At 44.7% G+C, this 24,957-nt stretch overlaps 1 protein-coding gene across 5 annotated transcripts in view; it reads left to right on the top strand.

Moving 5' to 3' along the window:
- Window positions 1-24,957, top strand: part of LOC137356948 (mothers against decapentaplegic homolog 4-like) — a 178,922-nt gene that overhangs the window by 127,938 nt on the left and 26,027 nt on the right. For 4 of the 5 annotated variants that reach the window (XM_068022831.1, XM_068022832.1, XM_068022833.1 and 1 more), the window contains one exon: window positions 1,886-23,360. In XM_068022831.1, coding sequence (XP_067878932.1) covers window positions 1,886-2,097 — 212 coding nt within the window. In that variant the 3' untranslated portion in view covers window positions 2,098-23,360. Of the gene's footprint in view, window positions 1-1,885; window positions 23,361-24,957 lie in introns of those variants that run through there. The other variant, XR_010971115.1, reaches the window with a different exon arrangement.

Raw genomic sequence — 24,957 nt, 5'->3', positions numbered from 1 at the left:
AGGGACAGTTTCTTTGAATAATATATTCTGGAACCAGCGCGGGAACAGGCTATTTTCGACCTGGTAATATGTAATGAGACAGGATTAGTGAATGATCTCATAGTAAAGGATCCTCTAGGCAAGACTGATCATAACATGATGGAATTTCACATTCAATTTGTGGGTGAGAAACCTGAGTCTGAAACTAGTCTTAAAACTTAAATAAAGGCAATTAAAAGGTATGAAGAGCATTTGCTACAGTGGACTGGGAAAATAGATTAAAAGGTAAGAAAAGAAGGTGTACAAGATTATGAGGGGCATTGATAGGTTAGATAGGAAGAAACCTTTTCCCTTAGCGGAGGGGTCAAGAACCAGGGGGCATAGATTTAGGGTAAGTGGCAGGAGGCTTAGGGGGGATTTGAGGGGAAAAAAATTTCACCCAGCGGGTGTTTGGAATCTGGAACGCACTGCCTGAAGAAGTGGTTGAGACAGGAACCCTCACAACATTTAAGAAGTATTTAGATGAGCACTTGAAACGCCATAGCTTACAAGGCTAGGGGCCAAATGCAGGAATATGGGATTAAAATAGTTGGGTGCTGGATGGCTGGCACAGACACGATGGGCCGAAGGGCCTGTTTCTGTGCTGTATATCTCTATGACAATAGATAAGCAGTGGCAGACATTTAAGGAGATATTTCGTAACGCTCAACCAAAGATATATACCATTGAGAAAGAAAGATTCTACGAGATGGATGCACCATCCATAGCTAACTAAGGAAGTTAAGGATGGTATCAAGTTGAAAGAAAAGGCGTACAATGCTACGAAGTTTAGCGGTAGGCCAGAAGATTGGGAGCATTTTAGAAACCAGCAAAGGATGAGACAAAAAAATTTCAAATGAGAGTAAACTAGCAAGAAATATATAAACAGACAGTAAGAGCTTCTACAAATATAAAAAGAGAGTAGCTCAACTAAGTATTGCTCCCTTAAAGGATGAGAGTGGGGAATTAATAATGGAAAACAAGGAAATGGCAGAGACTTTGAACAAGTAGTTTGGATCTGTCTTCACGGACGAAGACACAAAAAAATCCCAAGAATGGTAGAAAATCAGGGAGCAAACGGGAGGAACTTAAAACAAATCACTATCACTAGAGATCACTTGGTGATGTCAGTGGCAGCTTGCCTCTGCACCATGTGCTGTCTGTTTTCTGATTCACTACCTTGCCAGTTTCAACTCTCTCCTGAAATATCATTTCAGGAGAAGTTAATGAAATTATCTCACGGGTAAAGACAGGTAGGTCACCTGGAGCCACAATGCATATCTCGCATTAATTGCATCTCGGAGAATAGACCACTTCCTGCCACCTCTGCTCAAGAATTGGAAAATTGAAAACTTAAAGCTTGAATGTGAAGATTGACAGCTGTAAATGAATGTGCCTTTCACAGTGGGAAGCACACAATTCAGTTCTTCAGATGTAAGTTGTTCGAACTTGTGAAAGACAGAGATGAATATTAAGATGTCACCTTTATCTTTAAGTCTCTGAAGCTATTCTAATTACAATATGAAGAACTCAGTTCAGCTAAAACTACAGCATTGCAACCTTCAACCCACCCTGAAAATGAAATAATAGGGTTTTTCTTGTCTCTATTTGGTGTTTCATTCGCAGTTGGAGAACTGCTTCTAATCATTCAGGTTCCTTCCTCGAGTGAAGCACCTTCGCAGGCAACTTTAGCGAGGTCAGGTGGTTGTGTTGGGACTTGCATAGTGAGGTCATGTCATCCTGCATGTAGCACCAGCCTGTTGTATCGTACTGCACTGCTTGATGTTGAGGATCTTCTGTGACTTTGTACTTTTATCTTCCACTGTTGCCTACATCCTGCACTGCTGAAGTGTCTCTATTGTTTCAGGTCTTTCTGCAGCTGCGGGGATTGGCGTTGATGACCTGAGACGTCTCTGCATCCTCCGGCTGAGCTTTGTAAAGGGTTGGGGACCAGACTACCCGCGGCAGAGCATCAAACACACACCCTGCTGGATCGAGGTCCACCTGCACCGGGCACTGCAACTCCTGGATGAGGTTCTGCACACCATGCCCATTACTGACCCAGGATCGGTTAACTGACATCGGTTGCCTTCCTATCTTTCTTCTCTTCTTCCACCTATGTCAGACTTGTAAACTGATCAGTTGAAGCTGGGGACCTCTGCAGTCTCATCAGACTGATGCAACATAACTTTATTTTTATATAAGTTTTATCTTATTGCTTATTTACCATGTGCATAAAAACATGGTCGTGAAAAATTCACACTACAACCACATTGGAGATGCTTTTGGAACTTGCTCCCCTTATCCCTGAAAAATGTATTTATTTAGTCTTCTAATTAGGATTTACAGCAGTAGCTGGCAACATAACATCTGGTTCTAGTTCAATTCCCAGTGTGGAATTTGATCAGGATTTGCTTGCTATGACTTTGGATTTCCTGTGTAACCGGTTTATCAGGAAAAGAATCTTCAAACTGTTTTTAGATTTCTACCTGGACAGAGAATGCTCTGAGTGACTTTTATTTTAGGGAATTTAAGCCCTGTTCTGTTTTCGCTAGATGTCACTATATTGTGCCACAACTTAGCCTAAATTAGAGGTGAAAATTTTGAGATCTGTTTTAACTATCCAATCAAATAATGTAGTGCAACATCCTGTTCTGCATTTTTATTTTCTGAATGACGTTTCTACGTGGCCAGGTAAAGGTGTTATAAGGTGTAGTGAACTTATTACAGAGCAGACTGAGGATGAGAAGTTTGAAAGGACTCCATTACCTTATACCTTTTAACAGATTGTTCAGTGCAGCTCGTCCCTTCCATCACTGAAAGATGTGGCACTGGAAGGCATCAAGCTCTTTCTCCTTCACTTTTGTTATGTGGAATTCCAGATTCAAGGATAAACATGAAAACATGTTTAGCCAGATAGTATCTATTAGCTCTGTAGCTGAGCTCCAGTGATTGCACATATCCCGAAGCCTGAAAGTCTCACCACGAAGAGCACAATTCTTCTGGGCTGTAGGCTCTTGTAAAAGAGGAATGTTTAACCATCAGTTGCAGTCATTTCCATTTAGATTCTATTGGCCCATGCATGACTATAAGCTGAAACATTACAGATTCTTCATAAGACTTAGCAGTCTTCCTTCACCCTACCTTCTCCCCCTCTCTCCCTGTAGCTTGGCACTTCCGATACATATTATCTGAGGGTTTAATTACAGCTCACATCATCTTTCACAGACAATGTGTCCAAAAAAAATTCCTTATACTTGACTAATACTGAGTTAACTTTGCTGGAGTGACTTTAATAACTTCCATAACTGTGGCATAGAACAATTTAGATACGATCTCTTGCCCTAGTGCAGTGATACGAATGTCGCTGTCTGCACAGTTGTGACGAGCTGGTCTTGCATCTGCCTGGATTCATTTCAAGTTTGGTTCCTTCATCATACTTGTGGTTATGATATGGCCTTTCTGTGACATACTTCTGCTAATGTGACCAGAAAGTGCACTGCAGTGGCCAGTACAGACTTGTCCTCTGCCTGCCTCCTTAATGCAGCATTGCTGTTGTACCATTCAGTGTCAGCACTGCATGCAGCCCAGAGTCTTCATTTAAATCAAAATATATAAATTCCTCCCATTTAAAGTTTTACCCAGAGCTGCAAATCCTGCTCCTCATCACAGTGCAGTGATTCTCTCTGTTACTCAGGTGATAGCAGGATTGGGCTTCATTGTGACACTCTAATATCAAATACCCTGTGAACACTTGCTGTATGAGTTCACATATACAGGTATCAGAGGCCTGTATAGAACCAGACCCCATCAAGAGCTGGTGCCTTCAGGAAAAGGGGGAGATAAATGAGCAAAAACACTAAACTAGATTCAGCAAATGCAGCCTATAATATGGCTGAGGATTCTCTTGATCATGACAAACATTTGATTTCTATTAAGGACCTCCGTTTTGCAGTTCATATCCTTGGCAAACTGGTTACAAAGGAAAACACCAGATACATTGAATTGGAGGAATGAGCCAGCTCGGTCTTCTCATCGACCACACACTCCCCTTGTTCTCTGAGCACTGAACAAATACACAAGTTATATTACACAAATGTCAAAGGATTTTAATTGTGATATTTCTATGATTTCTTATTGTTTGGACACTACAGTGGAGATTTACACCGGCTGCATTTAAAACATGCTGTACCTGAGCGAGGCATATTGAATGGGACAAATTCAGGACTGTTACTTTATATAATCTATGCTGTTCTGAATGGGACAGTGTAAAAGAAGGCTTTTCTCTTGAGGTGCACGTGGCACTATTGTAGTTTTCTTCAGTTACATCATCCTGCTTGGCACATTGAGAAATCCTGGACATTCCCACTGCTTCCCACAACAAAAATAATTTTACTGGATTTGGTCTGACTCTTTCTTCCAGGCCTGCTCATATATTCTGCTACTGTCATCCTCTTGCACTATTCTCTGAACTGAGCTGAGTGGTTTTGGGGAGGGAGAAAGGGCTGTTTACTGCATGCTTCACTTGGTGCTAGTTGCCAATGTGTGAGGGTCTGGCGCTAGGATCCCTGAAAGGCCTGAAGTGTGTACCCTGCTTCCTCTTGTCTGGTTTCTCCTTTAAAAAAAAAACCCCGCCCCTGCCCAAAATGTGTCCCCTACACCCTTATAACTCCTGCTGAGTCTTTCTTCCTCTGCCACCACCCCCCCCCCCACCAACCCCTGGGTGTGTACGCTGACACTACCTGTTTGCTTCGCACCCCCCCCCCCTTACCCTCTGTATGTACCCTGATTCCTTCTGTCTTGCCCCTAACCCTGAGGCATGTACCATGATTCCTCCTGTTATCCTCCTTCTGTAACCCTTACTTCCCCAACACTCCTGGAAGCTTGCACCCTGATATCCCCTGCTGTTGTATTTTTCCTTCTCTGCAACACAACCCCCCCCCATTCTTTCAACCGTATACCCTGACATCCTCTAAGGCATGCGTGCTGATACCTCCAGTTGCTGTCATGGAGAAGTGTGTACCCTGATATCTCCTGCCCCTGATCTCCCCATCCTTCTCCCCGAATGTGTACTTTAATACCTCTTGCAACACCAACTGGCCGTCCCTCCCAGGGCATGTACCCTGATACCTCCTGTGTCCCCAAGACATGTAGCCGTGCTTCAGTGGCCTGAATCCCATGTTACAGGAAGCATGCTAAACTATAGTAAATAAGTGGAATTTTTTTTCAAGTTTTCATGTGTCAGACATTTGTGCTGAACTCAAGTCAATTTAATTTTTAAATTTGTGTTGTATGATGTAAATCAAAGTCTTAACTGAGGCACAGGCTGTGGTGAAGGTTGATTGTTAAACATCTAGCTGCCCTCCATCCCTAAACAAAGAAGCAATAGAACATTGCCAAAGATCAAAAGCAATTACAACAGTTTGTGGCTTCCAGGCATTCTTCAGGGCTTGTTGGAAATTACTTCTGCATGAATTGCATTCTTGTGGAGATACCTGACTAAATGTACACTTGTACCTGGCCAGCTGTGACTGGGTGTACAGTTGTATTTCAATTCTATCTGTAGCCTTGTGTTGCAAGGCTGGAAACCAGTTGATTATTTCAGGATCATTATTAATCACCCAGAAGTCAATTGACGCTGCATAATCTTTATCCTCTTTCTCCAGCTCCCTGCCCTGCCCCCAAACCCCCCAAAAAGGCCATGTCAAGTAAGTAAGCAGCTTGTGAGTAGCTAAGTGTGCAAACATATCCCTAATTGAAACACCTAGCAGTGTACTCCCATCTTCCTTTTGCAGCAGCAGATGCTTAAAAAAAAAACCTGGTGTATGGGGCTTGGTCCTCAAGATTTCACTACAAGAAATTCCACACAGAAAATTCCCTGGTACTGAAACATTCCATATTAATGTAGTGAGACCTAGCTCCAGGTATAAACTGCATCCCAGCACCTGCAATCAGATACAGTAACACCTGTACTTCTAATTACATCTTATGTTTAAGATTTATTTTCTGTTACTGAGTAAACAGTTGAAATGACAGGCTGTGGTACAAATGAGTGCAGGTGGGTTGTTTCTAATGTGCCATTTTATCAAGACCCCTGTTGTATGTGTATTGTTCCTAGCAAGCAGTTGTAGGATTGTCAGAATTTGATGCTGTGTGTATAGAAGATGTTTAAACTCCCCGATCACGTGTATAAAATTTTTTGTCACAAATCCATGTTTTTTTTTGCCTTTTGCGAAGTTAATGCAAGAAATTAGACCTCAAGTCCTTTTATTTACAGCATAGAAGGAGGCCATTCAGCCCGTTCAATCCATGCTGGCTCTCTGCGGAGCAATCCAGTCAGCCCGCTCGATTCCCTGTAGCCCAGCAATTTAATTTCCTTTTAAAACCATTGATTGTCTCCACTTCCACCACCCTCATGGGCAGCAAATTCCAGGTCATTATTACTCGCTGCGTTAAAGATGTTCTTCCTCACATTCCTCCTGCATCTCTTGCCCAAAACTTTCAATCTGTGTCCACTAGTCCTTGTACCATCAGTTGATGGGAACAGCTTTTCCTTGCCTAACTTATGAAAGCCTGTCATAATCTTGTACACCTCTATCAAATCTCCCCTCAATCTCGTTTGTTCCAGGGAGAACAACCCCAGCTTTTCCAGCCTAACCTTGTAACTAAAATCCCCATCCCTGGAACCGTTCTGGTACATCTTCTCTGCACCCTCTCAAGGACCCTCGCATCCTTCCTAAAGTGTGGCGACCCGAACTGGACGCAGTACTCTAGTTGGGGCCTAACCAGAGCTTTATAAAGGTTCAGCATAACTTCCTTGCTTTTGTACTCAATACCTCTATTTATGAAGCCCAAGATCCCATGTGCTTTGCGAACCGCTCTCTATGTTCTGCACCTTCAAAGACTGATACACATTCAGGTCCCTCTTTTCCTGCACACTGTTTCCAACTGCACCATTAAGTCTATATTGCCTCACCCTATCCCTTCAGTCAAAATGCACTTGTTAGTATTAAATTCCATCTACCACTTGTCTGCTTGTTCTGCTAGTCCAGGGTTGTCCAACCTTTTCACGTGGTGGGGGGGGACACATTACAATTATTGTCTTACACGGGGGGGCTGGTGAGACAGTTTCGGAAAGATAAAGACATTAAAAATGTATCTTGCTATTCATCCAAACAACAACAAATGTGCATTTTTGTGAAGAAGCTTTAAATGTGAAGATTAATTTATTGACTTACTTTCTGATCACTATGTTGGACAATGACTTAGTGAGATACCTGGCATTTTTTTTACTTGCACAAGTAGTCAGTGCTGTAATGAGTTCTTTATGTTGTCTGATGCAACATAAATGAGATGTGCGGAATCTAGTTGGTTGACTATCTCAAACAGGTTTATTACAGCTAAACTATTTTGTACAGTACAGAGTAAACTATTTACAGAACCTTACTCTAGGTGTTACAGTTACAGAGTGACTCTGGCCTTATGACTACATTCTGGTACTGAGCTCATTAGCACACTAAGATCTGAAAGGGACATAACTCTTAAAGGCAATACAACATCCCCTTACTTTCCAAAGGTAAGACTCGTATGCTACAAGTTTAAAAAAAAACACAATTAGATAACATCATAATTATTTACACAGATATAGAGATTATGAGCTTTACACGTGCAGAGGTTTAAGAGTCCATATCGTTTTGGTGGTTTGACAACTCTTGCTCGGAGAATTTGCGTCTCAGCTGTTTCTGGTTTTTTTCTGAGGTTTCTCCCTTTCTGTGTTAAGTTTCTGTTGCTCTGCCTTCAGCCTGCTAATATACTCTGTTGCTTTTCTCAAGATGACCACTTTTGAGGCCTTGTCATTCTTGGAAAGTTCTAGCACCTCATCTCAAAGAGCCAACAGACAATGCTTCAACTCATTCTTCCTCTGCCTCTACAGGGCATTGCGCGTCCTTCGCCTCTCATCTTCCGCATCTGAAGGCCAGGGACTCGAGGTCCAGGATTTGTTGGGAGATGAGTACTTGGCCTCATGGAGGTACCTGTCCATTCTGGCTTGTAGTGCCGGTGGTTCTTTATAGAGCAGAAATGAAGGCATGGTATTAGTTGTGCTGTTAAAGGATTTCCAGACTGTACCGTTTGATGCTGGACAGAGTCTGCGAGCGGATTTGGTCCTTGGAGATTTCCCCTTGGCAATGCTCCCCACTGCTAGCCTTTGCTTCTCAGTAGTGATAACGTCACTCTTCTGAGTCACTGGAGCGCATAGAAATACTGCATATTGACAGAGCACTTTCACCATCTGAGTTTGGATCTTCATTCTCTTGGTGTGGCATCTTTGGGAAGGGAGTTGATACTTTCCAAACCAGAGCCACTGAGATCCTGGAAGGAGGGGGACTCGATGTGGTACCATTGGTCTTTTCTGCTGTAATGGGTACCTTGGTGACCTCGTAGATGGTTATGATGTTGAGGTCCTTACACGCTGGTAGTCCTGCCACCGCTGGTCTGCTTGTGTCTGCCAGGTGGAATGTTTGCGGATTCCATGCTGACTTGCCATAACTGCATTGCATTGTTATTATTCCACTGCAAGGGGTGGGTGATCCATCATATGCAGATAACTTTGCAGTTGTCGGTTGTATCATTAATTTCCGATTCCGGTACATATCCTTCAGGATACAGACTGGTAGGATATTTGTACTAGCTGCGGTGTCAGTCTTAACCCTGAATGTATGTTTTCCAGCTTTCTTTGGGCACATGATGTTAATAGTAGCAAAAGCTTCCAGTTGTTTGACTTCATCAACATGATGTGTCAGGTTCACAATGTGAAATGCCTGTTCATCTTTTGGCTGACATTACTCTCCTCTGACTCTTGTCTCAGGTTTGTTTAGCTGTGGACTTTGTGTATTAGCTTGCATTTACACAAAGCTTTGGAGCTCTCCTTGTTGCTGTTGCTCTGTTGCTGTGCCTGCCTTCTGTTTGTTTGCACCCTACTGTAGCTTCTGGCTGCATCTTTGGAGCCATATTTCCCACATAGGCGGGCCCAGTGTCCTTTTGCACCACACACCTTGCACAGATCTTGATATGCAGGACAATTTCGTGATGAGTAGGCCCAACCACACTTACCACACAGCTTGCTTGCTCTTTTCGATCTGGTTATTGTGCCGATACTGTTGGCCGGCCCTAGTGCTTGCAGATGCTGTTGTTCAACCACAATGTCTTTGTATTTTCTCCCATCTACCAGCAAGGCATCGATGCTGTGACCTTTTTCACCAAGAGGTCCTTCTGAAACGCTTCAATGGGTGTTGAGATAATTACCAGTTCCATTAGTCGCTCTGACAGCTCAGTGTCTGAAAAATCGCATTTGTTGCCCTTGCTACGGCATCTACTGTCGAACTGGTCTATTGATTCCTGCGACTGTTGCCTGTAGGACATCAATTCCAGGCGGTGAATTCTAAAATTCACTCTTAATTGGAGCTGATCCTGTAGCACTTTCCATATCTTTGTGGGATCTTTCTGGTCCTCTTCAGATAAGCTCAAGGTAGTGATTCTGTGTAATTCCTCATTTCCAACTGCTGTCAGTATTTTTACAGCCTGTTTCTCTGGTTCGTCAATCACTTGGTCTGTAAAGCATGACTGCATTCTTTGTTTGAAAAGTTGTAACTGGGATAGGATATCCATGGTCTTCCAGATCATGCTGGGAAATTTCGTATCCATTTTCCTGCTGTTCTTTTGCTTAAAACTTGCTTTGTTAAAACTTTGCACTGTTTCCCCTTGAAGAAACTTATTTAGACAAGCGGCTTGGGTTAAGAGGAGCAGGTGTAACAGTGCTCTGTGTTTAGCTTGCTTGCAACACTTAAGCTCTGTTTGCACAGCTGTTCAGTAGATAGTTCAATTTTTTTAGAGTTTGTTTATGTTCTTCTGGCTCAAGTGATTTAATGGTATATTTATAGCTGTGGCTAGAGCACTAAGCTCTTAAAGGGGCATCACTCTTAAAGGCAATCAGACAACAAGTGTTTGCCTACACACTTCTTGTAGAGATGCAGATTATTCTGGGCTAGATGTCCATCTGTCAGGAGTGATCTTGATCACTCTCTGTCTGACTGTGTGTCTGTCTCTCTCTCACTCACTCTCCATGTTGTACCCTGCCTCTCTGTGTCATTCTCCCTCTCTGTGCCCCCCTCTCCCTCTCTGCCACCCCCTCCCTCTCTGACAGTTGCAGACAGCATGAGCGCTCAGCACAGCTTTGTAGTTGATCAATTTTTTTTAAATCGAGCTGTCAGTTTCACAGCTGACAGGTGTTGATACCAGGAACAGCGGTTTCTGACCTTCAGACAGAGTCAGGGTTTTCCAGCGCGCTTTTTAAAAAAAAAAAGTTGGAACCGCCAGAAAACCATGAAGCTTTCTGAAGTTGGGAAACCTCTGTTCCCAATGTCATCTGTCAGCTGTGAAACTGACAGCAAGTTGTTTTAAAAAGCCGGTCTGAAAGAAGAAGACAATGGAAAATTTCTCATCTCTGAAATACATCCATGGGCTGGATAGAAACCTGTGGTGGGCTAGATCCTGGCCCACGGGCTGTATGTTGGACGACCCTGTGCTAGCCTATCTATGCCCTGTTGAAGCCAGTTCGTATCATCCTCACTGTTTGGCACGCTTCTAAGTTTATCATCAGCAAATTTTGAAATTCTAGCCTTTATTCCAAGATCCAAGTCATTTATATATAAGCAGTGGTCCTAGCACTGACCCTTGGGGAGCACCACTGTCGACCGTCCTTCAGTCAGAAAAACAACCATTTACCACTGTTTTCTGTCCTTAAGCCAATTTTTAAAAATCTAATTGGATACCAAGCATTTGACACCTTCTTTGTCCCTAGTCCATGTGCCTCAATTTTGTTAACCAGCCTTTTATGTGGTACTTTGTTAAAGGTTTTCTTAAAATCCTTATAGACAACACCGCATTCCCTTCATCAGCGTTCTCTGTTACTTCATCAAAAAATTCAATTAGATTAGTCAAGCATGATCTGCCTTTTACAAATCCAAGCTGGCTATCCTTAATTAACTCAAACCTTTCAAGTGCCTGTTAATTTTTTTTTTCCACCCCTCATGATTGTTTATTCAGTATCATGAAATCACAGCATGATTTCTCTTTTACAAATGCTGGCTCTTTTTAATCAATTCAAACCTCTCCAAGTGTCTGTCGATTTTTATTTTTCCCACCTGATTATTTCTAAAACCTTTCCACCACTGATAATCTAACTGGCCTGTAGTTGCTAGGACTGTTCTTACAACCTACAATCCTCTGATACCTCCCCATATCTAGGCAAGCCCTTCTGCTATCTCCACCCCCATTTCCGAGAGCAACCCGGGATGCAAGCCATCTGGACCAGGTGACCTATCTCACCAAAGCAGAGCCAGCCATTCCAGTACCACCTCCCTCTCAATTAAGTATTCTAACCTCTAACCATAGAGGTTATTTTCTTAGTCCCTAATAGGCCCCACCCTGCCACTTGCTATCCGCTTTTTATTTACATGCTGGTAGAAGATTTTTGGGTTCCCTTTTACGTTGACTGCCATTCTATTCTCATTCTCTATTTGCTAGTCTTATTTTCCTCTTCGCCTCCCCTCTCAACTTACTGTATTTGGCCTGGTTCTCACTTCCATCATCGACCCTCTTTTTTTTGTTCCATCATAATCTCTGTCTCCCTCATCCAAGAATCCCTGTTTTGGTTCCTTTTACTTTTCGCCCCTATTGGAATGTACATAACCTGTACCTGAAGTATCTCTTCCTTAAAGATAACTCATTGTTCCATTACAGTTTTTCCTGTCAGTCTTTGGTTCCATTTTATCCTGGCTAGATCCCTTCTCATTGCATTGAGATTTGCACTCTTCCAATCTAGCCGTTCTACCTTATGATGCAGAAAAACAAGGAACAATATGAGTCTAAAGCTTGATATGATTGCTTTTACCCAAGTGTTACCCCGACTGGCCCACCTCACTTACCCGCACCAGATCCAGCAATGCCTCCTTTCTAGTTAGGCCAAGAACATACTGATCAATGAAGTCCTCCTGAACACAATCCAGAAATTCCTCCCCCTCCTTTCCCTTAATTACTGAAATATGGATTGGGATCATTTTCGAGTAACATCCCCCAATATCACTCTCTAGTTCTTGCACATCTCTGTGATCTCCTTGCATATTTGTTCCTCCATCTTGCTCACTATTTGGAAGCCTCTAGAATACATCTCGTAGTGTGATCATACCCCCAAATTGATTTTGTCCTTGCCCCCTCAATGACATCCTCTCTTTACAACACTACAATGTCTTCCCTCATCAGTACTGCCACACCACCTCTCATTTTTTCTTCTCTATCTTTTCTGAACACTTCTTGTATATTAAACAACCAGTCCTTGCCATTTGCAAGCCAAGTTTCGGTTATTGCCACTACATCATATTCCCAAACAGCTATTTGTGCTTGTAGCTCACCAGCATTGTTCACCACACTTTGTGTGTTTACATGCATGCATTGTAATCCTGTCTCTGCATTCTTCGTAGCCCTTCTCAGACTACTCCTGTCTTCTCTAGTACTGTCCAACACTGTCACATTATGCACCTTATTCCTCTTTTTCTACTTCCATGTGCTGGTGCTCATCCCCCTGCCAATTTATTTTAAACCCTTCCCAACCACACTAGTGAACCTTCCCACGAGGACATTGATCCTCGTCCTATTGAGGTGCAACCCATCCCTTTTAAATAGGTGCCTTCTGCCCCAGAACTCGTCCCAATACCCCAAGAATCTGAAGCCCTCCCTCATGCACCATGCTTCAAGCCATGCATTGATCCTCCCTATCTTCCTATTTCTACTCTCGCTAGCGTATGGCACTGGGAGAAATCCAGAGATGACTATTTTCGAGGTCTTACTCTTCAACTTATCCCGAGCTACTGAAAATTTGACTGTAGGACCTCAATATCTGCCCTTGCTATGTGTGTCGCAACTTCTGGCTTTCTTCCTTCCCCATGTAGAATATCCTGCACCCTCTCTGTGACGTCCTTTACTCTGACACCAGGGAGACAACACACCATGCGGGACTCATGATGATAGTTACAGAAATGCCTGTCTGCCACCCCCCACCCCCGACTAAAGAATCTGCAGAAGAACTCCATTTCTACACTTTGCTGTTCCCTGCTGTACAGTCCCTTTCCCATTGGTGCTATGGTCTGGACTGCACTGCTTCAGGGTATCATTGCTCTCAGCAGTCTCCAATGCTGTGTATCTGTTTGAGAGTGGCACACACCCCAAAGACTTCTGCACCTCCTGCCTCTTCCTAGTCTTCCAGCGAGTGGAGTGACCACCTCCAGGAAAGTATGAACCAAGAAACTCTCCTGCTCCCTGATGCACTGAAGTGACTCCAGCAACTCCTCAAGCTTGTGCTGAAGCAGCTGGAGACACTGCCTGCATATGTGGTTGCCCAAGACAGGTGAAGTGTCCTGGAATTCCCACATGGCGCAGGAATTGCAAGCAACAAGTCGCAGCTGTCCATCCATGATCTTAAAAAAAGCTCTAGTACCTCTTAAAATTTAGTTGGTACCTTGATTTTTTTTTCGTTCATGGGATGTGGGTGTTGTTGGCTCGGCCAGCATTTATTGCCCATCCCTAATTGCCCTTGAGAAGGGGGTGGTGAGCTGCCTTTTTGAACTGCTGCCGTCCATGTGGGGTCGGTACACCAGCAGTGCTGTTAGGAAGGGAGTTCCAGGATTTTGACCCAGCAACTGTAAAGGAACGGTGATATAGTTCCAAGTCACGATGGTGTGTGGCTAGGAGGGGAACTTGCAGGTGGTAGTGTTCCCATGCATTTGCTGCTCTTGTCCTTCTAGTTGGTAGAGGTCGTGGGTTTGGAAGGAGCTGTCTAAGGAGCCTTGGTGCATTGCTGCAGTGCATCGTAGAACATAGAACAGCACAGTACAGGCCCTTCGGCCCACGATGATGTGCCAAACCTTTAACCTACTCTAAGATCAAACTACCTACATACCCTTCATTCTACTATCATCCATGTACCTATCCAAGAGTCGCTTAAATGTCTCTAATGTATCTGCTTCTACCACCACCGCTGGCAGTGCATTCCACGCACCCACCACTCTCTGTGTAAAGAACCTACTTCTGACATCTCCCCGAAACCTTCCTCCAATCACCTTAAAATTATGCCCCCTGGTGATAGCCCTTTCTGCCCTGGGGAAAAAGTCTCTGGCTATCCACTCTATCTATGCCTCTCATCATCTTGTACCCCTCTATCAAGTCACCTCTCATCCTTCTTCGTTCCAATGAGAAAAGCCCTAGCACCCTCAACCTTTCTTCGTAAGACATGCCCTCCAGTCCAGGCAGCATCCTGGTAAATCTCCTCTGCACCCTCTCTAAAGCTTCCACATCCTTCCTATAATGAGGCGGCCAGAACTGAACACAATATTCAAAGTGTGGTCTAACCAGGACTTTATAGAACTGCAGCATAACCTTAAACTCAATCCCCCTGTTAATGAAAGCCAACACACCATACGCCTTCTTAACAACCCTATCAACTTGGGTGGCAACTTTGAGCGATCTATGGACATGGACCCCAAGATCCCTCTGTTCATCCACACTACCAAGAATCCTGTCTTTAAGCCTGTATTCTGCATTCAAATTCGACCTTCCAAAATGAATCACTTCACACTTTTCCAGGTTGAACTCCATCTGGCACTTCTCAGCCCAGCTCTGCATCCTGTCAATGTCCCGTTGCAATCTACAACAGCCTTCCACACTATCCACAACTCCAGCAACCTTCGTGTCATCGGCAAACTTGCTAACCCAGCCTTCCACTTCCTCATCCAAGTCATTTATAAAAATCACAAAGAGCAGAGGTCCCAGAACAGATCCCTGCGGAACACCACTGGTCACCGAGCTCCAGGCTGAATACTTTCCATCTACTACCACCCTCTGTCTTCTATCGGCCAGCCAATTCTGTATCCAGACAGCCAACTTTCCCTGTATCCCATGCCTCCTTACTTTCTGAATGAGCCTACCATGGGGAACCTTATCAAACGCCTTGCTAAAATCCATATACACCACATCCACTGCTCTTCCTTCATCAACGTGTTTTGTCACATCTTCAAAGAATTCAATAAGGCTTGTGAGGCATGACCTGCCCCTCACAAAGCCATGCTGACTGTCTCTAATCAAACTATGCTTTTCCAAATAATAATAAATCCTGTCTCTCAGAATCCCATCCAATAATTTGCCCACTACCGACGTAAGACTGACTGGTCTATAATTCCCAGGGTTATCCCTATTCCCTTTCTTGAACAAGGGAATAACATTTGCCACCCTCCAATCATCTGGTACTACTCCAGTGGACAGTGAGGACGCAAAGATCATCGGCAAAGGCGCGACAATCTCTTCCCTCGCTTCCCGTAATATCCTTTGGTATATCCCGTCTGGCCCCAGGGACTTATCTGTCCTCATGTCTTTCAAAATTTCCAGCACATCCTCCCTCTTAACATCAACCTGTTCGAGCATATCAGCCTGTTTCACGCTGTCCTCACAAACGACCAGGTCCCTCTCACTAGTGAACACTGAAGCAAAGTATTCATTTAGGACCTCCCCTACCTCCTCCGACTCCAGGCACAAGTTCCCTCCACTATCCCTGATCGGCCCTACCCTCACTCTGGCCATCCTCTTGTTCCTCACATAAGTGTAGAACACCTTGGGATTTTCCTTAATCCTACCCGCCAAGACTTTTTCATGTCCCCTTCTCGCTCTCCTAAGTCCATTCTTCAGTTCCTTCCTGGCTACCTTGTAACCCTCTAGAGCCCTGTCTGATCCTTGCTTCCTCAACCTTAAGTAAGCTTCCTTCTTCCTCTTGACTAGCTGTTCCACATCTCTTGTCATCCAACGTTCCTTCACCCTACCATCCCTTCCTTGCCTCATCGGGACAAACCTATCCAGCAGTCGCAGCAAGTGCTCCCTAAACAACCTCCACATTTCTGTCGTGCATTTCCCTGAGAACATCTGTTTCCAATTTATGCTCCCCAGTTCCTGCCTAACAGCATTGTAATTCCCCCTCCCCCAATTAAATATTTTCCCATCCTGTCTGCTCCTGTCCCCCTCCATGACTATAGTAAAGGTCAGGGAGTTGTGATCACTATCACCGAAATGCTCTCCCACCGAGAGATCTGCCACTTGGCCTGGTTCGTTGCCAAGCACCAAATTCAATATAGCCTCCCCTCTAGTCGGCCTATCTACATGTTGAGTCATCTACATCTTGTAGATGGTACACACTGCTGCCACTGTGTATCGGTGGTGGAGGGAGTGCCAATCAAGCAAGCTGCTTTGTCCTGGATGGTATCGAGCTTCTTGAGTGTTGTTGGAGCTGCACCCATCCAGGCAAGTGGAGAGTATTCCATCACGCTCCTGACTTGTGCCTTGTAGATGGTGGACTGGCATTGTGAAGACAGGAGGTGAGTTACTCAGCACAGGATTCCTAGCCTCTGACCTGCTCTTGTAGCCACAATATTTATATGGCTACTCCAGTTCAGTTTCTGGTCAATGGTAACTTCCGCGACGTTGATAGTGGGGATTCAGTGATCGTAATGCCATTGAATTTCAAGGGGAGATGGTTAGATTCTCTCTTGTTGGTGATGGTCATTGCCTGGCACTTGTGTGGCGCGAATGTTACTTGCCACTTAGCAGCCCAAGGCTGGATATTGTCCAGGTCTTGCTGCATTTCTACACGGACTGCTTCAGTATCTGAGGAGTCGTGAATGGTGCTGAACATTGTGCAATCATCAGCAAACATCCCCACTTCTTAAGATTGAAGTAAAGTCATTAATGAAGCAGCTGAAGATGGTTGGGCCTAGGACACTACCCTGAAGAACTGCTGCAGTGATGTCCTGGAGCTCAGATGATTGACCTCCAACGACCACAACCATCTTCCTTTGTGCCAGGTATGACTCCAACCAGTGGAGAGTTTTCCCCTGATTCCCATTGGCTCCAGTTTTGCTAGGGCTCCTTGATGTCATACTCGGTCAAATATTGCCTTGATATCAAGGGCAGTCACTCTCACCTCACCTTTTGAGTTCAGCTGTTTTGTCCACGTTTGAACCAAGGCTGTAATGAGGTCAGGAGCTGAGTTGCCCTGGCGGAACCCAAACTGAGCATCACTGAGCAGGTTATTGCTAAGCAAGGGCGGCACAGTGGCGCTGTGGTTCGCACTGCAGCCTCACAGCTCCAGGGACCTGGGTTCGATTCTGGTTACTGCCTGTGTGGACTTTGCAAGTTCTCTCTGTGACCGCGTGGGTTTTCGCCGGGTGCTCCGGTTTCCTCCCACAGCCAAAGACATGCAGATGATGGGTAAATTGGCCATTGTAAATTGCCCCTAGTATAGGTAGGTGGTAGGGAATATGGGATTACTGCAGGGTTAGTATAAATGGGTGGTTGTTGGTCGGCACAGACTCGGTGGGCCGAAGGGCCTGTTTCAGTGCTGTATCTCTAAATAAATGAAGTGCTGCTTGATAGCACTGTTGACAATACCTTACATCACTTTACTGATGATTGAGAGTAGACTGGTGGGCCGGTAATTGACCGGGTTAGGCTTGTCCTGCTTTTTGTGTACAGGTTATACACTATTAATTTTAAATAGTGCCTCCAGACCTGCTCTGTGCTACTACTACTCTTATTAATTCACTCACTGATAGAGGTTACTAATTTCCCAGCTCCTAATTTGAAAGAAGGCCCTAGTTTAGAGCAAAAACGAGAAATACTCAGCAATCAATCACTCTCACTCTCTCTCTCTCTCTCTCTCTCTCAATGGTAAACAGTTGTTCCACCATCATCTCAGTATTTCTCCTGCCTGAGGATACAGAGTGCTACCTGATGTTCTGAGTCAGACAGACTAAAGGAAGGGCCCAAGGTTAATGCATGGACTTTGATCTTAGCCGTGGCAGCTCTTGAGGTGCTACAATTGATCTTAGCATTCTTGGTCTAGATAGCAGGGTGGAGCTGCAAGGAATGTGTGGGTGTGAGGTAGGGGCCACATTGGGATACCCTCTATGGAGCAAAGCTTGCAGCCATTTAAGTCTGGATTTTCCAATTAGGTATTTGAAAGCTGGCAGGAACCTGGGTTACCACTGCCTTACACCTTCAATTTTCCTTTATTGGGGAGCAGATCTTTCTTTTCAGCTGTGTCAATGAAGAATGGGTTGGCATCTGTCTTTTCAGACGTAAGGCCACTGCCATCCGTTCCTGCAGCCTCAAAACTCTTCCACTTCGATAACATTGCTGTGTTTGCTCCAGTTCTTTTTGTAAGGCTCCTGCAACAGATGATGAGTTCTAAGGACACTCTTCCCCCATAGAACCCAGAGTCATGATCTTCAGCTGCAGGAAGAGAACTGGTTGAAGACATCAACCTTGAGAAGAAGCTTTGGTGAGTGGACAGTGTGATGGAGTTGGAGAAATGCTCAACTGGTATTGAACCTGATATTAGAATGAAAACTGATTCAACAGCATCCTGAGATTTTCTGGAGTGGGAAGCTGGGTATTTGATGGAGTCAGGACCAGGGATGCCTTGGTATTGCTTGGAGGTGAAAAGAATGTCTTTGTTTGAACGTAAGAAATGTACACTCATCAGAACCTGATTTTAAAAAAAATTTTCATTCATGGGATGTGGGCATCGTTGCCAAAGCCAGCATTTATTGCCCATCCCTAATTACATTTGAGAAGATGATCATGAGCTGCCGCCTTGAACCACTGCAGTCCAAAGGTTCTGAAGGTGAAGATACTCCCACTGTGATGTTTGGGAGTTCCAGGATTTTGACCCAGGGATGATGAAGGAATGGCAATATATTTTCAAGTCAAGATGGGATGACTTGGAGGGGATCTTTTAGGTGTTTCCATGTGCCTGCTGCCCTTGTCCCTCTAGGTGGTAGAGGTCACAGGTTTGGGATGTGTCTTTGCGAGTTGCTGCAGTGCCCAAACAAGTGGTCGACTTACTCCTGAACGATGTTGAGCGTTTGGAGCTGCACTCATCCAGGCAAGTGGAGAGTATTCCATCTCACTAATGACTTGTGCCTTGTAGATGGTGGAAAGGGTTTGGGGAGTGTGGAGGTGAGTCACTTGTCACAGAATACCCCAGCCTCTGACCTGCTCTTGTAGCCATAGTATGTGGCTGGTCCAGTTAAGTTTCTGGTCAGTGGTGGCCCCCTCCACCTTCTCCCCCCTCCCCAATCAAGGCTGTTGATGGTGAAGTACTTGATGGTAATGCCATTGAATGTCAAGGGGGGTGGGGGGTAGGGGGGTGGTGGTTAAACTTTCTGTTGTTGAATATGGTCATTGCCTGACACGTGTGGCACAAATGTTACTTGCCACTTATCAGTCCAAGCCTGACTGTTGCGCCGCTCTTGTTACATTTGGACATGGACTGCTTCATTATCTGAGAAGTTGCGAATGGAACTGAACACTCCAATCATTAAACATCCCCACCTCCTTATGATTGGGGGTGGGATGGCGTGTGAAGGAAAGTCATTGATGAAGCAGCTGAAAATGATTGGGCCTGGACACTGCCGTGAAAAACTCTTTGAGCAATGTCCTGGGGCTGAGATGATTAGCCTCCAACAACCACATCCATCTTCCTTTGTGCTGGGTATGACTCCAGCCATTGAGAGTTTTTGCATTGATTTTAATTTTACTTGTGCTGCTTGATGCACCATCAGTTGCTGCCTTAAAGTCACTCTCGACTTGTGTCTGGAATTCAGTTATTTTATCCATGTCTGGAGCTGAATAGTCCTAGCAAACTGAGCATCAGTGAGTAAGTTTTTTTTTATTCATTCATGGGATGTGGGCATCAATGGCCAGGCCAGCATTTATTACCCATCCCTAATTGCCCTTTAGAAGGTGGTGGTGAGCTGCCTTCTTGAACTGCTGCGGTCCATGTGGGGTAGGTATACCCACAGTGCTGTTAAGAAGGGAGTTCCAGGATTTTGACCCAGCGACAGTGAAGGAATGGCAATATGGTTCCAAGTCAGGATGGTGTATGACTTGGAGGGGAACTTGCAGGTGGTGATATTCCCATGCATTTGCTGCCCTTGTCCTTCTAGCTGGTAGAGGTCGCGGGTTTGGAAGGTGCTGTCTAAGGAGCCTTGGTGCATTGCTGCAGTGCGTCTTGTAGATGGTACGCACTGCTGCCACTGTGCGTCGGTGGTGGAGGGAGTGAATGTTTGTGGATGGGGTGCCAATCAAGCGGGCTGCTTTTTCCTGGATGGTGTCGAGCTTCTTGAGTGTTGATGGAGCTGCACCCATCCAAACAAGTGGAGAGTATTCCATCACACTCCTGACTTGTGCCTTGTAGATGGTGGACTGGCTTTGGGGAGTCAGGAGGTGAGTTACTCACCGCAGGATTCCTAGCCTCTAACCTGCTCATGTAGCCACGGTATTTATATGGCTACTCCAGTTCAGTTTCTGGTCAATGGTAGCCCCTAGGATGTTGATAGTGGGGGATTCAGCGATCGTAATGCCAAGTGCTGCTTGATAGAACTCACGATGACACCTTCTACTACTTTGTCACTGATTAAGAGCAGCCTGATGGGGCAGTAATTGGCTGGATTGGATTTGTCCTGCTTGTGGCCGGGACATAACTGATGTCATAAAGAGCAGCAGCAGATTTGGAATATTTTCTGTTATTTCTACTAAGCAGTGTCAGCTGTGGCTCAGTTGGTAGCACTCTTGCCACTGAATCACAATGTTCTGGGTTCAGATATTACTCCAGGGCTTGAGCACAAAATTCGAAGCCGACACTCCAGTGCAGTACTGGGGAAGCGCTGCACTGTTGGAGGTACTGTTGACCCCTGCAACTAAGTGGGCTCCAGACACGGGCTCCCACCCTTCCTCGGGATTCAGTTTATAAGGTCAAGAGGGAGAAGCAGATGCTGGGCAAGTTTGTGTCTCCAAAAATCCTGCTGAGGCTATGCAGCCAAATAACAAATGAAGGGACACTTCGCCCTTCAAGTGTAGCAGATGATCTCATCTGACCTCACCAAAGTTCTGAGGCTGCATTCACATCATCTCTCACAGATGAAAGGATGCCAACCATTTTTACTGAATCTTTATTAGGGTCATAGAGTTATACAGCACAAAAACAGGCCCTTCGGCCCATTGTGTCTGTGAGAGCCATCAAGCACCTAACTATTCTAATCCCATTTTCCAGCACTTGGCCCATAACCATGTATGCTATGGCGTTTCAAGTGCTCATCTCAATACTTAAATGTTGTGAGGGTTCCTGCCTGTACCACCCCTTCAGGCAGTGTATTCCAGATTCCAACCACCCTCTGGGTGAAAAAAATGTTTCCTCAAATCCCCTCGAAACCTCCAGCCCCTTACCTTAAATCTATGTCCCCTGGTTATTGACCCCTCCACTAAGGGAAAAAGTCTCTTCCGATCTAACCTATCAATGCCCCTCATAATTTTACATACCTCAATCATGTCCCCCCTCATCCTTCTCTGTTCTAAGGGAAACAACCCTAGCCTTTTCAGTCTCTCTTCATAGCTAAAATGCTCCAGCCCAGGCAACATCCTGGTGAATCTCCTCTGCACCCTCTTCAGTGCAATCACATCCTTCCTATAGTGTGGTGCCAGAACTGTACACAGTACTCCAGTTGTCGCCCAACCAGCGCTTTATACAGCTCCATCATAACCTCCCTGATCTTATATTCTATGCCTCAGCTAATAAAGGCAAGTATCCCATATACCTTCCTAACCACCTTATCAACCTGTGCTGCCGCCTTCAGTGATCTATGGACAAGTACACCAAGGTCCCTCTGACCTTCTGTACTTCCTATGGTGCCACCATCCATTGTATATTCCCTTGCCTTGTTAGTCCTCCCAAAATGCGTCACCTCGCACTTCTCAGGATTAAATTTCATTTGCCACAGCTCCGCCCATCTTACCAGCCCATCTATATCGTCCTGCTCACTGTTTACGACACCACCAATTTTCGTGTCATCTGTGAACTTATTTATCATACCTCCTATATTCACGTCTAAATCAATAATGTACACTACAAACAGTGAGGGTCCCAGCACCGGTCCCTGTGGTACACCACTGGTCTCAGGCTTCCAATTGCAAAAACAACCCTGGACAATTACCCTCTGTTTCCTGCCACTGAGCCAATTTTGGATCCAATTTGCCAAATTGCCCTGGATCCCATGGGCTGTTGCCTTCTTAACCAATCTCCCAAGCGGCACCTTATCAGAAGCCTTACTGAAGTCCATGTAGACTACATCAACTGCTTTACCCTTATCTACACATTTAATCACCACCTCAAAATATTAAATCAAGTTAGTTAGACACGATCTCCCCCTGACAAAGCCACGCTGACTGTCCCTGATTATTCCCTGCCTCTCCAAGTGGAGATTAATCCTGTCCCTCAGAATTTTTTCCAATCGTTTCCCAACCACTGATGTTAGACTCACCGGCCTGTAATTACCTGGTCTATCCCTGCTATCCTTCTTGAATAATGGTACCACATTCGCAGTCCTCTGGCACCTCTCCCGTGGCCAGAGAGGATCTGAAAATTTCTGTTCGAGCCCCTGCTATCACCTCCCTTGCCTCGCATAACAGCCTGGGATACATCTCATCTGGGCCTGGGGATTTATCCACTTTTAAGCCCATTAAAACATCTAATACTTGCTCCCTTTCAATGTTAATATGTTCAAGTATATCGCAGTCCCCCTCCTTGATCTCTGCACCTACATCATCGTTCTCCACAGTGAAAACAGATGAAAAGTAATCATTTAAAATCTCACCTATGTCCTCTGGCTCCACACACAGATTGCCACTTTGGTCCCTAATGGGCCCCTACTCTTTCCCTGGTTATCCTCTTGCCCTTAATATAGTTATAATACGCCTTAGGATTTTCCTTTATCTTGCCCACCAATGTTTTTTCATGTCCCCTCTTCGCTCTCCTAATTACTTTTTTAAGTACCCCCCCACCCCCACCCCCACTTTCTATACTCCTCTAATGCCTCTGCTGTTTTCAGCGCTCCGAATCTGCCATAAGCCTCCTTTCTTTTCCTGATCCAGTACTCTAAATCCCTTGACATCCAGGGTTCCCTGGACTTGATGGTCCTACCCTTCACCTTAATGGGTACATATTGGCTCTGAACCTTCCCTATTTCCTCTTTGAAAAACTCCCATTGGCCTGATGTAATTGTTTCTATTTGCCCTGTTTCATTACAATTTCTTTGCATGTGCAAATATTTTAAGCAAATGTACTGTGGTACTTGTTTGTGAGTTGCAGGAGATGCTGTTTTATAATAGTAAATTCATCAATAAATATTAATGGAGAAAGTTACAGAAAGGGTGACATTTGCAAGACTCTTAATGACCTGTATTTTGCAGTGGTAATGACAGTGAAACTGTCAGCATTCACCATCGTTTCTTCACTGAAACGGAAAGCAACTTCGGGAGTCTGTGCATGCATAGTTAAACATGGAAATCCAGAAGTTGCTGTGAATGATTCTACGCTCCTCCATAGGATGCGCTATTGAGTTCCCTCCAGAGTGCAATCAAAGAACAAGAACAAAGAACAGTACAGCACAGGCACAGGCCATTCGGCCCTCCAAGCCTGCGCCAATCTTGATGCCTGCCGAAACTAAAACCTTCTGCACTTCTGGGGTCCGTATCCCTCTATTCCCATCCTATTCATGTATTTGTCAAGATGCCTCTTAAACGTCTCTATGGTACCTGCTTCCACCACCTCCCCCGGCAGCAAGTTCCAGGCACTCACCACCCTCTGTGTAAAGAACTTGCCTCGCATTATCCCCTCTCAACTTTGTCCCTCTCACCTTAATCCTATGTCCCCGAGTAACTGACTCTTCCACCCTGGGAAAAAGCTTCTGACTATCCAGGCAATCCTCAAGCAATCAGTGAATTGGCAAAAACTGCCTCTTTTACCCTGTTAGTCTTGCAATAAAAATCCTTGAAAAAGTTGCATCTTGTTGAATGGGTTATAACTGGGTTTTTAAAGGCATACTAAATTCGTAATTACTGATAAACCCTCACTGGGCCAAAAAAAACTAATTTTATATTTGTGGAATGTCAAACTTCTTCATTATCATAAATTCCACACATTTAAAGAGTTAAAGTTTGATATTTTAGCTTCTATCTTAATCACCATTTATTTCACTATCTGAAAGTTTACTTTAAACGTGAAGGGATTCAGTGGTTTTTACTTCTTGTTTTGCTGTCTGAGAATACAGACAAGTTTGAGGTGATGCATTTGGCAGAATAAGTAGGGTGAGGTAATATAGACTTAATGGCGCAGTTCTGAAGAATGCAGGAACAGAGGGACCTGGGGGTGCATGTGCATTGATCTTTGAAGGTGGCAGAACAATAGCAAAACAATATCGGATCTTGGGCTTCATAAATAGAAGCATGTGGTACAAAAGCAGGAAAGTTATACTGTTTTGTTTGCACTGGAGTGCTGACTTGGATTGCATTTGAGTGCTATAGTGGAAGTTTGGTAACAGGATAATTAAGGGTTAATTTTATCTTAAGTTTAATCTGTCTTTTATTTAGCAGATTAACTTAACAGTTGCTGTTTGGGAGGAGAAGGTGAGTTTTAGACCAGCTTTAAACAGGGTTCACTCAGGCTCTGCTTGCAGCTGCACCTTGTTAATTAGAGAATTGGCTTAAACCAGTTTTCAGGGGCTAGAGTCAGTCAGTATAAAAGTGGGCCATCTTACAGTGCTGACTTAGTTTGCATTGGAGTGATGACTTGGGTTGCATTTGAGTGCTAGAGTGGAAGTTTGGTAACTGAGGAAGTTCGGTGAGGAGGGAGCGAGGAGCTCCTTTCATTTCCTCCCTGTCCTCAGAGTGAGGGGAGCCGAGATCTTCCAAAGAGCACAGCTGACTGGTGAGTAGGTCCTGGTGGGTATT

This window comes from Heterodontus francisci, chromosome 46 (genome assembly GCF_036365525.1).
Source record: "Heterodontus francisci isolate sHetFra1 chromosome 46, sHetFra1.hap1, whole genome shotgun sequence".
In the NCBI taxonomy this organism is placed as follows: Eukaryota; Metazoa; Chordata; class Chondrichthyes; order Heterodontiformes; family Heterodontidae; genus Heterodontus; species Heterodontus francisci.
This window is presented reverse-complemented; position numbering and strand designations above follow the sequence as displayed.